Raw genomic sequence first — 13,078 nt, forward strand, 5'->3', positions numbered from 1 at the left:
CCCGTTTCCCAACAGCACCATACGATTATAATATGTCTTTAAGGATGTTAGATGTTCGACTTGTTTTTTTTAGTGACAGAGACAGATTTCCTCTAATCGCTCTTGCGGTTCTTTATCATCATCTGTCTTCATGTCCAACACACGTACTTTTTAACCTGTTTATTAGAAGAAAGTTACTCAAAGGTCAAGATTAAATCAAAATGGAGTTTCTATTTTGACATTTTTAAACAATAAATAAGCATGTCTTTAACCAAGACCAAAGTCAGTGATCAAGTCACACAGTCTCTTTCTTAAAGTAAAAGCTTTATTGTAAACGATACATTGCAGGTGTATCAACGATCTCCAGCGTTTCCAAACTCGGTTCCTGGAGGCACACCAACTGCACATTTTAGAGGTCTCCTCACTACTAATCTTTAGCTCAGATTAGGAACTGTTGTATAGTGTGTGGAGTTGTGGTGCTGGTGTGCCTCCAGGATCAGGGTTGGGAAACACTGGTCTACTCTAATAAAATCCTCCATCAAACTGTTTCTTCTGCACTGGCGTCTACTTGGATGACATCTTGAGTAGGTTGCATTTGTCGATCTCGTACAGACGCCATCCCTCCTCGTGAGAGAGATCCGATGCTCCGCGCCGCTTGTAAAACTCGATGGATGTCGTGTTCCACTCGGCCACGATGAAGTGCATCCCGCTGCATCGAGTCTTCACTGCCGTCTGAGGACAAAAACATTTGAACAAGGCGTTTAGATGACTTTGAAAACGACCCATAACAAGACAAGTTTCTCAAATGCATTATGCATACCTCACTTAGCATCTTCAGGATCTCAGAGCCCATCCCATAACCTGATTAGTAGGGAAATAAATAATATATATGATCTATTATACATGACCATTTCAAGGCAATTCTTGGTTTACAGCAACAGGTAGCATGTCTTAATACCTCTAAATTCCTTCATTACATAGAAGTCTTCCAGATAAAGCAGCTTCCCAATCCAGGGGTCATAGGTAAAGTAGTACATAGCAAAGCCAACCACTGTATAACCTGAAGTGAAAAAAACGTGAGGATCATGAGTACAGCAGAGAACAGAAAGTTTTTTTTTTAATTTTTATTAAGACAAACATACAAACAATAACATGACATCCGAAAAGACAACAATCCAAGATTGTTCAAAGTTAGTTTAACATAAATAAACAAGAGACTAAACTAAAATATAAGAGAACAGAAAGTAACGGGAGATGATTTAGCGGATCTGACGTCACCCAAAGCATGACGCAGAAAGATAAACTGTAAAAAATTCCATCGTAATAGTAACATTAGCAGTAACAATATTGATTCACGATAACATTTAAAAAAAAAAATAACAAAAAATCCTGGAAATAAACTGGTGACGTAAACTTGCCTTCAAGAGACTGTTTATCCTTCGGTACTTCAGCGACGACGCAGTGATAAAACGGATGATCTCCGAAACCGTCCTCGAGCAGCTCTGGAAAACAAACAGGCCTAAATAACCATCATACATTCAAATACATTCATAAACACCATACACTGAAACGACGGATGTAACGTTACCTTTCTCGGTCAGGACGACCTGTTCCTCCATTTCCTCAAATTTCGCAAGTTCCTGAAATTAGTTAAACGGCGTATATTATTCCACAAACGACCAGAACGTTAAAAAAAATTCTAAATTTAAAGTTAAAAATAATAATTATTCTGTTAAATGTTATACGCATGCGCCGTGGGTTTGTTTGTACCTTTATGAGTCGCAGTATGTCAGACACGTCCTTGGGTTCGGCCTTTCGTAATATAAACTTGTCCATTTTCTTCTTTTACTCTTTTTTCCTTTTCTTACTAGTCCTCGGTATGTGAAATGTAGTAAGATTTGTTTCTTCATTCGGTTCCAAGGGGGTTACCCTCAGCAGAAAGTCTGGGTTTTTCACCCTGTTAGTGAAGAATCACATGAAGTCGTCGCCGGAAGCGCTTTGTCTCAACTCCGAGCTCGAGCGCTATTTATATGGTGGGCGCTGACGTCATAACCGGAAGTACTGACTTGACTCACATCAGTAGTGCAGCAAAAAATAACCAGTTCGAACCAGATCAAATAAACAGTGGTTTTGGATGTTGTGTCAAGGTTGTAAACCAACATAGCACGATTTAACGACATATGTTACTAAATAATCGTATATATTTTTTTTAGCATAACCTTTTGTTTTTAAATGTTTAAACATTTATATTTAACCATTTAGCTGACGCTTTTATCCAAGCGAGCAATAAAGCAGTTAAACCATAGACTGCTAACAATTGGACAAACGCTTTTATCCAAGCAAGGAGAGCAATAAAAGTAGTTAAACTAACAAATGGACAAAAATATTAAAGTCCCCCTATGCCCCTTCCCAGTTTAGTCTAAAGCAATACATTTAAATATAGATATAGAAAACAAAAGAAAGTGTTAGTATTTGTTTATATTGGATTATAATCCCAGATTTTTAATATGGTTTTAGTCTTCTGGACCCTCTGCATATATCAAAGTAAAATAGCATCATCAGATCAAAATCAAAATATTATTTGACTGCAGACTACAGTCTCCTTTGCTTTATTGTCTTGTTCTCCTATAGGGTGTCATTATACCAAGCCAAGGCATGAGCAACATATTTCACAATTTACATCAAAGCCTGTTGCCTAACTCGACTGCCAGCTACAACTTGAACTTTTTTTAAGACTGTGTGATTGTAGGCCTGCATTCTAGTAATAATATTTCCAGGCTTTGTTTATTATTGTTGATGATGACAGAGTGTTAGCTCAGTTGTAATCTAGCACACCGTTTTACATTCAACGCATTTTTTATTTGCATGAGGTTTTATAATTGGCTGCTATGATGGAAAACATTTAAATACATTTTATAAATGTAAATAATACAATATAACAAACATTTACAAATATATATCACATACATCCACTTTATACTTGACTCTTACTTTAAACAACAATGCATTTAGTATATAGTGGATGTGTGTGATGTTTACTCCAAGAATAGTTAGATTGTAGAAAAGTTAGATATGATTTTTAACAGTATAATAATGTCAAAATACTTATGTTATGCAGTGCTTAATGATTTTTATAAAGTAAATTTAAGAATTACTTTGATGTTGTCTGTATTTCTAGATGGACATTTACTGGACTGAAGCAACTTGCATTTATTTGATTATTCATACGTCATATATATATATATATATATATATATATATATATATCAGCATCTGCACTAAATTGTATTTTTTTACTCAGTTTGAGCCTGTGAATAAAACAGATCAGATCCATATTTTATATCACACTATAAGAGCCATAAAAGAAAGAAAAAAAACATATGCAAACTTTTTTTTAGCCCCATATCCTAATGTTTGCAGAAGTCTTTATCTCAGCACAAGCATCTCAAGCATTCTTCCGTTTACAGTTTCAGTCCGTGAGCCGGACTGTATTTCTGAATGGGATACAATTAGCACTGACTCATTCACATCCGCCCTCATCTGGAAGTCCTTATTGAGAGATTTAAAAGAGTTTCCTAAGGATAACACGTCATTTCCAGAATACTTGACCTAATGAAAACATTTGTGTATTTCTTAATATCTGGAAAATAAGGCTACAGACCTATTGAAAACTTTTGAATAAATAAAGCAATTGTTTGTAAGGATGTCTCAGACGTCACAGGGAAGGAAGACATTGTTATTTTCACAGCTCTGCGTTTCCTTTAGACCAGCACAACTGAAACACTCAAGAAAGAAAGAACATGTGTGGTAGATTTTTCCCTACACCGTGACCTAACTACGTCCTGTAATTTACCGACTTCGATGTGTAGACGCGCTAGGCTAGGGTATAGCGTTATACTCTGCCACCGTCGATTGTAGATGCGCTAGGCTAAGGTATAGGGTTAGACTCGGCGAACTTCGATGTGTAGATGTGCTAGGCTAGGGTATAGGATTAGACTCTGCCGCTGTCGACTGTAGACGCGCTAGAGTAAGGTATAGGGTTAGACTCGGCGGACTTCGATATGTAGACGTGCTAGGCTAGGGTATAGGATTAGACTCTGCCGCCGTCGACTGTAGACGCGCTAGGCTAAGGTATAGGGTTAGACTCGCCAAACTTCGATATGTAGACGCGCTAGGCTAGGGTATAGCATTAGGCTCTGCCGCTGTCGACTGTAGATGCGCTAGGCTAAGGTATAGGGTTAGACTCGCCGAACTTCGATATGTAGACGCGCTAGGCTAGGTTATAGCATTAGGCTCTGCCGCTGTCGACTGTAGACGCGCTAGGCTAAGGTATAGGGTTAGACTCGCCGAACTTCGATATGTAGACGCGCTAGGCTAGGTTATAGCATTAGGCTCTGCCGCTGTCGACTGTAGACGCGCTAGGCTAAGGTATAGGGTTAGACTCGCCGAACTTCGATATGTAGACGTGCTAGGCTAGGGTATAGGATTAGACTCTGCCGCCGTCGACTGTAGACGCGCTAGGCTAAGGTATAGGGTTAGACTCGCCAAACTTCGATATGTAGACGCGCTAGGCTAGGGTATAGCATTAGGCTCTGCCGCTGTCGACTGTAGACGCGCTAGGCTAAGGTATAGGGTTAGACTCGCCGAACTTCGATATGTAGACGCGCTAGGCTAGGGTATAGGATTAGGCTCTGCCGCTGTTGACTGTAGACGCGCTAGGCTAGGGTATAGCGTTATACTCTGCCGCCGCCGACTGTAGACGCGCTAGGCTAGGGTATAGGGTTAGACTCGACCGACTTCGATGTGTAGACACGCTAGGCTAAGATATAGGGTGAGACTCGGCCGACTTTGATGTGTAGACGCGCTAGGCTAGGGTAAACTAAATTTACTTGCACTGATAAACAGTAACAAGACTTTCTTTCAGTTGTCCTCTTTCATAGACAGCTATTTTCATCTTGCTGTGTAAATTTGTTTAAATTCTTAATATTTTAAAACTTTTATTTAATAAGTGAATTGACTGCTACTCTTGTGAGAATGAGTTTGAATGAGTTTCACTCTTTCTCAGCATGTGATTGGCTGTCCTCTACTGATGTCACACCTAAACTCAGGATCAAAGTCTGAGTTGACAGAGAAAGTTGATGACCAGCATCATGGTACCAACAAAGCCTGATTGGATTGGTTTGGTTTTGTCAACTCGAAACTAATCCTGCAACCCTGAGTTTGTTCAACTACCATCATGGTACAGGCCAGAGATCAAAAAATACAAACAGAAAGTCCAAACACAAACTGGAATGTGACAGTCGCATTCCGCCTGCCTGCAAGAGCAGGCCTTCACAAATAAATCTGTCTTCCCCTTCAGTTTGGATCTGTTCCCGGGAATTCCTCAGAAATATCTTAGAGAGCAAACAATAGACTGTAACAGCTGGACTGAGAGCTGGGACCTGTACCATGAGGGTAGGAGTTTAGTTTAGGAGTGACATCAGTAGCAGACAGCCAATCACATGCTGAGAAAGAGTGAAAATGTGATTCGCTTATCTCTTCTGCAGAATATTACAAGATTGAAAAATATTAAGAATTTAAACATATTTACACGGCAAGAAGAAAATAGCTGTCTATAAAAAAAGGACAACTAAGAAAAAGTCTTGCCATATCAGATATTCAACAAGACATCTTCACCTGGCTATACCCAATGTTTAGATATGTTGTGTTATTTATGCAAATATGAGTAATAAGATTATGCACCATTAACAAACTTTCTTTTAGAGCTGAAATCTCTTTTTGCATCATTAAATAATTTTCTTGTTATTACTGTAAAGCTAACTATCTGTATTATACAGTCACAGAGCTATAGAAATAAGTCAGCTTTGAAACGTGTCCATACGTCATCTGTTTGCTCCTATTTGTACAGTCTGTGGTTTGCTCTCGCCATAATACAGTAGATCACAAAGTCCACTGGTCTAAAAGTGCCAGCTAATTTAAAGTCCCCGTGAACCGGAAGTTGCAAACGATTTTTCTCCAGTGCAGTGACGTATTTCCAAGTGAAACGGAATATTGAACAGAGGGCAGGATTTTACTCTAGCGCTCCTCCTCTCCATCTCTCACTCATAGCAAACTAACGGTTTGAGGGGAGTGGTTAAGCGTTTCCCCACCCAAACTGTGAAGCCTACGTCATCAGAAAAAGAAACCGTTCCAGACCGGAAGTAACTTTTCAGATTTTGATTAAAGATTACTAAGGTAAAACATTTTTTTAATATATATTCACTTGCACGGATTAATTGTTCACCACAAGACTAGTAATATGCGCTAACAAAGTAAATAGGTTCAATTTTGATTTCACGGGGACTTTAACGCACATGTTTTAGACTCTTCTGGGAGTGTGTTTTTGGCTCACTCTCAGCCACCACATCTGTTATCTATCTTGAATATACATTCTGGCCTGTGTAAAGATGCTGAAGTGGAGATTTCTGACTCAAACTCTCCGCCTTTAAAGATATGGATTATAATTGAAATGTACAGATGCAAATAGATAAATTGCAATAAGCACTCAAATTCCACTAGCCTGAAACAAGATATCTTACAGAAGCAAAATAGACCACATCTTAAAATTCACTAGTGCATGAAAAAACAAAAACAAACCAATGGTTTTGCCTGTAGTGTCTGCGCCTTAATCGTTTCGGATGGAATTGTTGAGTTTCGAAGTATAAAATGGGGAAGCATTATATCTCATAAATATAGATGGGGTGAATAAAGAGAAACTTTTTTTTATTTTTTCCTCCCAGTATAATTTAATATGAGGTACAAAGAAGTAAATACGACATGTCTATATAAACATCATTACATTGCATTGTAAGTCTCTGATTCATTAATTATTAAATCACAAAAGGAACAATAATCACGTATCTCTTTACATCAAAACAAGTCATCTTTTCAAAATGTATGTATTTTGATGGGAATTAAACTTTTTTCATTCACAACTTTTTATACTTGTCATACAAAAAACACATATAAAGACATACAAAGAGGACGTATACAATTATGGGTATATAATTCCATTTAGAATTTTGGGAATATAATTCCATATAGAATTATGGATATATAATTCTAAATAAGAATTAAATTCTAATTCAAATTTAAATAAGAATTATGGGTTTTGGGTGTAAAATCAGACGCTGAATGCTTCAAAATGCCATTTGAAGGTAAACTCCCCATCCGGTGGGGTCACTCCTCGTTGGTCATCTTGAGGAGGTTCTGCTTGTCGATCTTAAAGAGCCTCCACCCTTCCTCCAGAGAGAGATCTGACGCCCCGCGCCGCTTGTAGAAGTCGATGGAGGGCTTGTTCCACTCCGCCACGATGAAGTGCATACTACTACACCGAGTCCTGACCGCCGTCTGCAGGAAACCACATGATTGGGAACACTGATTTAGTACAAGATATACTGGCATGAGGAAGATTGGAGGAGCTGTATAATGTTAGATCATTAACCTGGGTATAATTATTAACTAGACTTGTATACTTTGAGCTTTGGTACCCTTAGTATACAATTATGTCAATTGCATGCTGATTGCAATTAAAAGAATTGCATCTAACATAAAACCTCGTAGAGCGTTATTTGATATTATTTCAACATCGTCATTACAAATGTGAAGTTTTAATCAACACTATTGTTATATATATATATGCACACACATATATTAAATATTTACAAACTTTTATTTTAGACGTGATTAATTGTGATTCATTGATTTGACGGCACTAGTTTACATTTATATCTAATGCAATTAGTTGAACTACCCACGTAGCACATCTTAATATGTAATTTCATAATTATTTCTACTGAAATATTGTTAAAATGTACTGACTAGCATTTATGGCAAACTAAAATACACTTTAATGTCATTTTGATTGAAACTTGCATAAACTAATTTGCAATTTCACATTTGTAATGACGACGTTGAAATAAAATCAAATAACACACTAATTATAGGTTTATTTTGCTGGGTTGTTTATTTTAACCCAACTTTGGGTCAAATATGGATGGACAAACCCAGCCATAGGGTTACATTTTTTTAAATTACATATTTAACCCAACGTTTGGGTTTGTCCATATTTGACCAAAAGTTGGGTTAAAACAACCCAGCATTTTTAGAGTGCATGTGCTTTAGTGTGTAACTCAACACATCAAATCAAGTGCTCTTCTTTAAAGCACAACAATAGATTATTAAAACGTAATGAATTATAATGTCCTTAAAAGTAAAACTATTGCACAAAAGTGCACTTCTAAAAGTGTGTTCTTTAAGTACACTTAAGTGGCCCTTTATTTCATGTAAATTATATTATCTTTCAATTCAATTAAAAAAATTACACTTTTTTGAAGTACACTACAAGTGCACAATTAAGTGCACTTCTGTTTCACATCTATTTCTATGAGCCGTTCCTGTATATTGTTATAGCGCCACATATTCTCGAACAACATACAACATATATGGTAACATCTTTAGGTGTTGTAAAGGAAATTACCTCACTCAGTTTCTTCAGGATTTCAGAACCGATTCCAAAACCTAATTTGAGCAGAAGGAAAAGTGTGTTACAACTCATAAATCTGACAATTTGATTTCACAAATGCATTCGCTCACATTCATACCCCGATACTTCTTCATGACGTAGAAGTCCTCCAAGTAGAGCAGTTTTCCAATCCAGGGGTCATAGGTGAAATAATACATGGCAAAGCCAACGATCACGTGACCTGAAAAAAAAAGGTTCACTCACTCTATTGTTTGCAGCAAGACAATGCATTTCGTTGCAACTTCAAATTCACAGATAAGACAGATTTTACACGGAGACAAACACTGTTGGTTTGCGTTTTGCTGAAATTAATTTTGGGTGGGATTATTGGCATTATAACCCACACACACACCACAGTCACGTCGTTCCAGGGGTCAAATTTTCAATTAATGTGTCATTTCACTTTTATCGTGTTGATTTGAACATTTATACCACACTGCCATAAATATATTTTTTCCTTACTTAGTGTATATATATATATAGTATGTCATGTAAACATCTTCGCTTTTTGACAACGCTGCGAAAAACGCAAAGGAAGAACTTTTTGATTTTAGGACATCATTGTCGTCATCAGTGTTGTGTGTAACGCGCTACTGTAACGCAACTACTTTTTCGGGTAAAAAGTAGTGTAACGCGTTACAACTGAACATTTTATTGATTTTTTTTTATTTAAATTTAATTTCTGAAAAGAAAATTTACTGAAAAATATATATCAAAATTAAGAACATTAATGCTAACATTTTTCCCGCCATTGACAGAATTTTCCGCGCAATTTCATGTTATTCGGTAGGGGGCGCTATTAAACATCCTCTGAAAAAGTACTGAATGTTGATATCTTATATCATTCTGAAGTAAACAATCTTAATTTAAGAACGTTTAGATATTTACAAGACAAAAATACTGATTAAGAAATATTTTGCAGTGCAGCAGAGTAGGGTTGGGAATCAAAACACGCCAGAAAGACTTCCATGACGTTCATTCCTCCACAGATGTAGTTATAAAATACAGTATCAGGGCAATTACAATAATTTCCCAAACATTTGCCCATTTGTTCTTCCTCAGAGTAACTCAAAGTTTGATTAATGGAATTGTTCATTCCCATCCCTAGTTGTGAGTCCATGCGATCCATCTGTAAGAGAGTTAGTTTTGGGCATGTTGTTGTGTGGTGTGAGGCAGGAGACGTCCCAGCTGTTGTGGGCCTTACCTCTGGTTTATTGTATATGTTACACTATTGTAACCGATCTTTCAGTTACCTCCCCGCCCATCCATGTACACGCCACGGGCAATGTACATGGCGAAGCAAGAGACCGTAGCCTGAAGACAATAAATTACAGAGGGGGATTGGATAAGCGTTCTTGGCAAATGTCAAACAACTGAAATTCTCTGTGTTGAATGTTCAGATGCACAAAAAAAGACACTTTACAGTACAGTGCTCATGTTACAGTGTTGCTTTAATGAATAGGTCACACAAACAAGAAGCATTTACTCACCCTCATGCCAAATTTTACATGCAACTCTTTTCAGGAGCTACAAAAAAATGGCCTAAATCCCAATATGAACTATACTTGTACTATAATTTAAGTTGTTGCACAGCAAAAAAAATTATTTTTGACTCGTTTTCCTGTTCAAGATGCATTTGAGAAGCAAATTGACTTGTTTTCTGAAAAAAATTATAGTGACAAGAACAAATATCTGCCTCTTTGAATTAGTTTATTGTTCTGAGCCTATATTTGTTCTTGTTTTAAGCATAAATTCACTTCATTTTTTTTTAATTCTTAAGGAAAGAAATAATTAAGAATGTTTAGATAATTAATTTTGCACTGGAATATTGAGTACGAACAATTTTTTTTGGACTGTGCATAATTATAAATGTTCCTAAAATCTCTTTTTGAGTGAACTAATACCTGCATGTCCTTCATACGTAACATAGGCACTGCAATGCAAAGTGTTACCAAACACTGTTTTGCGTCATTATGCACAGAAACACTTTTGGTGACCCAAGCGTCTGTGGGAGTTTAACACACTCCTGGTGTGTTCACTTCAACCTGATTTGGGGGGAGAACAGGTCCAGGGTCAGTCTTACCGTCGGCACTCTGGTGCTGTTTGGGCACTTCAGCCACTATACAGTGATAGAAGGGATGATCTCCGAAACCGTCCTCCAGGAGATCTACAGCAGCAAAATAAGAATTACAAGACCGTAACAGAAGATAAACTTATTGCATTTACACTGCCGTTCAATATATGGGATGATAAAAAGCTTTTCAGCTCACTTATTACAATTTTTATAGCAGCTTTCTATGTGAATATATTGTAAAATGCAATATATTCCAGTGATCAAATCTGAATTTTCAGCATTGTGACTCGAGTCACATGATTATTCAGAAATTATTAATTGTAATATTTTACCATATTACTGTTTTTAATGTATTTTCATCAAATTAATGCAGATTTGGTGAGTATTTTTCAAAAACATTTATTTGAAATCAAGCTTCTAACAGTCAGTGAACTTTAAATGTTCTTACCTTTTTCAGTGAGAATAACTTGATTTTCCATTTCCTCAAATTTTGCCAGTTCCTAATGCAAAAGATACATATTCAGGTTAAAAATTATGAAGTTAGGATTACTAACTAGTAGTGCTGTCAAACTGAGTAATCGTAATTAATCACATCTAACATAAAAGTTTTTGTATACACATACAAACACTCATATCTGTGCGTGTGTTTGTTTGTGTATACACACATTATATAGGCTTATTTGCAAACTTTTCACTTTTCAAAAAAAACTTTTGCTGATAATTTACTCACCCCCATGTCATCCAAGATGTCCATGTCATTCTTTCTTCAGTCAAAAAGAAATTAAGGTTTTTGATGAAAACATTACAGCATTTTTCTCCATAAAATGGACTTCAGTGGGATCCAAACGGTTCAAGGTCCAAAAGAAACTTTCAGTTACAAACTGCTAACTGTTCAAAGGGCTTTAAACGATTCCAGAAGATGAAGTATTATCAAGCGAAACGATCGCTCATTTTAAAAATAAATAACAAAGTTTAAGTTTTACATAGGCACAAACGCTCGCCTTGCTCTGTTCTGTGTGACTCTTCTTCGAACTCGTCCATCAAAATGAACGAATCTTTTTTCTGAGTCAATTCGTAGTTTCGTTCGTTGAATGAACAAAATGACTCGGAAAAAGATTCGTTCATTTTGATGAACGAGTTCGAACAGGAGAGTCACGAACGTGCGTCACATAACAGAGCAAGGCGATCATTTGAGGTTATAAAACTTAAACTTTGCTATTTATTTATTAAATGAGCGATCTTTTCGCTTGATAAGACCCTTATTCATCGACTGGAATCGTTTAAAGCCTTTTGAACAGTTTACAGATTGTACTGAAAGTGTCTTTTGGACCTTGAACCGTTTGGTTCACACTGAAGTGAATTATATGGAGAAAAAAGCTGGAATGTTTTCATCAAGAACCAATTACTTTTCGACTGGAGAAAGAATGACACGGGGTGAGTAAATTATCAGCAAAAGTTTTTTTTTAAATTGAACTACTCCTTTAACTAGTATTTACTCTTCAGAGCTCACAAACACATGATTATCGTCAGTATCTTGTCAGGTTTAAAACTGAATTGCTCACCTTTATGAGTCGCAGTATGTCAGACACGTCCTTGGGTTCGGCCTTCCGTAATATAAACTTGTCCATTTTCTTCTTTTACTCTTTTTTCCTTTGCTCACTAGTCCTCTGTATGTGAAAAGTAGTAAGATTTGTTTCTTCATCCGCTTCTCAGAGGGTTACCCTCAGCTACAGGTCCGAGATCTGCTCTCTCTCGCTGGGAAAGGCATCCAGAGGCTGTTCTGGTAATAATTCAGTTGTGTTCAGAGTCGGGACGTTTCCTCCTTTTATTGATGCTCAAATGGGGCAGAAACCTTCAGGACACTCCCAGATGAACATAAACTGAATCTCGCTGAAAACTGGGGCATGTTTGTTCACTCAAAGGTAATGTTTACCATTCTGGAATAATCTTCTGTTTATGAACATGCACTTAATATTCAAACCGCAGGTCATAATACATAACAATCCTGGATAAACTAATAAAGTGCACCATTAATTTGTTCGTGCAATCTAAAAAATTGTGGCCGATGCACTAATTGAACTGAATTACAATTGCACATACAGCCTGACATGTATATTATTTATTGCAGATAGGCCTATATGTAAAAATTAATTGTCAAACCATATATAGATAGCAGAATACACTAATAATGTCAGCAAACTAAAATGTGCATTAAAATAAACACTTATTTTACATAATATTTGCTATTCAAGTCAGATCCAGTCAAATGGCAGTCCAAAAAAAAAAAAAATACAAATTAATTTCAAAATCTAAAGTCAATGCATACTTTTTGTCAACTGTAAAATTCACAAAACAAAATAGGTTTAAACATTATGATTTATTTGTAACCAAAAGCACATCATATAAATCTGCAAAACCCATATAAATCCTATTAAAAACACTATAATTATCAGCAATTTGTC

At 36.5% G+C, this 13,078-nt stretch overlaps 2 protein-coding genes across 2 annotated transcripts; both read right to left on the reverse strand.

Moving 5' to 3' along the window:
• Positions 1–282: 282 nt before the first annotated feature.
• On the reverse strand, positions 283–1,990 carry LOC120471603 (diamine acetyltransferase 1). The gene is made up of 6 exons (XM_039661479.2): positions 1,750–1,990; positions 1,568–1,619; positions 1,398–1,481; positions 938–1,039; positions 800–840; positions 283–711 (listed from the first exon to the last, which is right to left on the reverse strand). Exons 1-6 carry the CDS (start codon positions 1,813–1,815, stop codon positions 544–546), a joined length of 513 nt encoding a protein of 170 aa, XP_039517413.1. The 5' UTR covers positions 1,816–1,990; the 3' UTR covers positions 283–543.
• A 4,734-nt stretch (positions 1,991–6,724) lies between these two features.
• Positions 6,725–12,423, reverse strand: LOC120471604 (diamine acetyltransferase 1). The gene is made up of 6 exons (XM_039661480.2): positions 12,179–12,423; positions 11,065–11,116; positions 10,626–10,709; positions 8,622–8,723; positions 8,498–8,538; positions 6,725–7,368 (listed from the first exon to the last, which is right to left on the reverse strand). The coding sequence occupies exons 1-6, from the start codon at positions 12,242–12,244 to the stop codon at positions 7,198–7,200; spliced, it is 516 nt and encodes a 171-aa protein (XP_039517414.2). The 5' UTR covers positions 12,245–12,423; the 3' UTR covers positions 6,725–7,197.
• Positions 12,424–13,078: the final 655 nt, after the last annotated feature.

The sequence above is a fragment of the Pimephales promelas genome, chromosome 4 (genome assembly GCF_988280905.1).
Source record: "Pimephales promelas chromosome 4, fPimPro1.hap1.1, whole genome shotgun sequence".
NCBI lineage: Eukaryota > Metazoa > Chordata > Actinopteri > Cypriniformes > Leuciscidae > Pimephales > Pimephales promelas.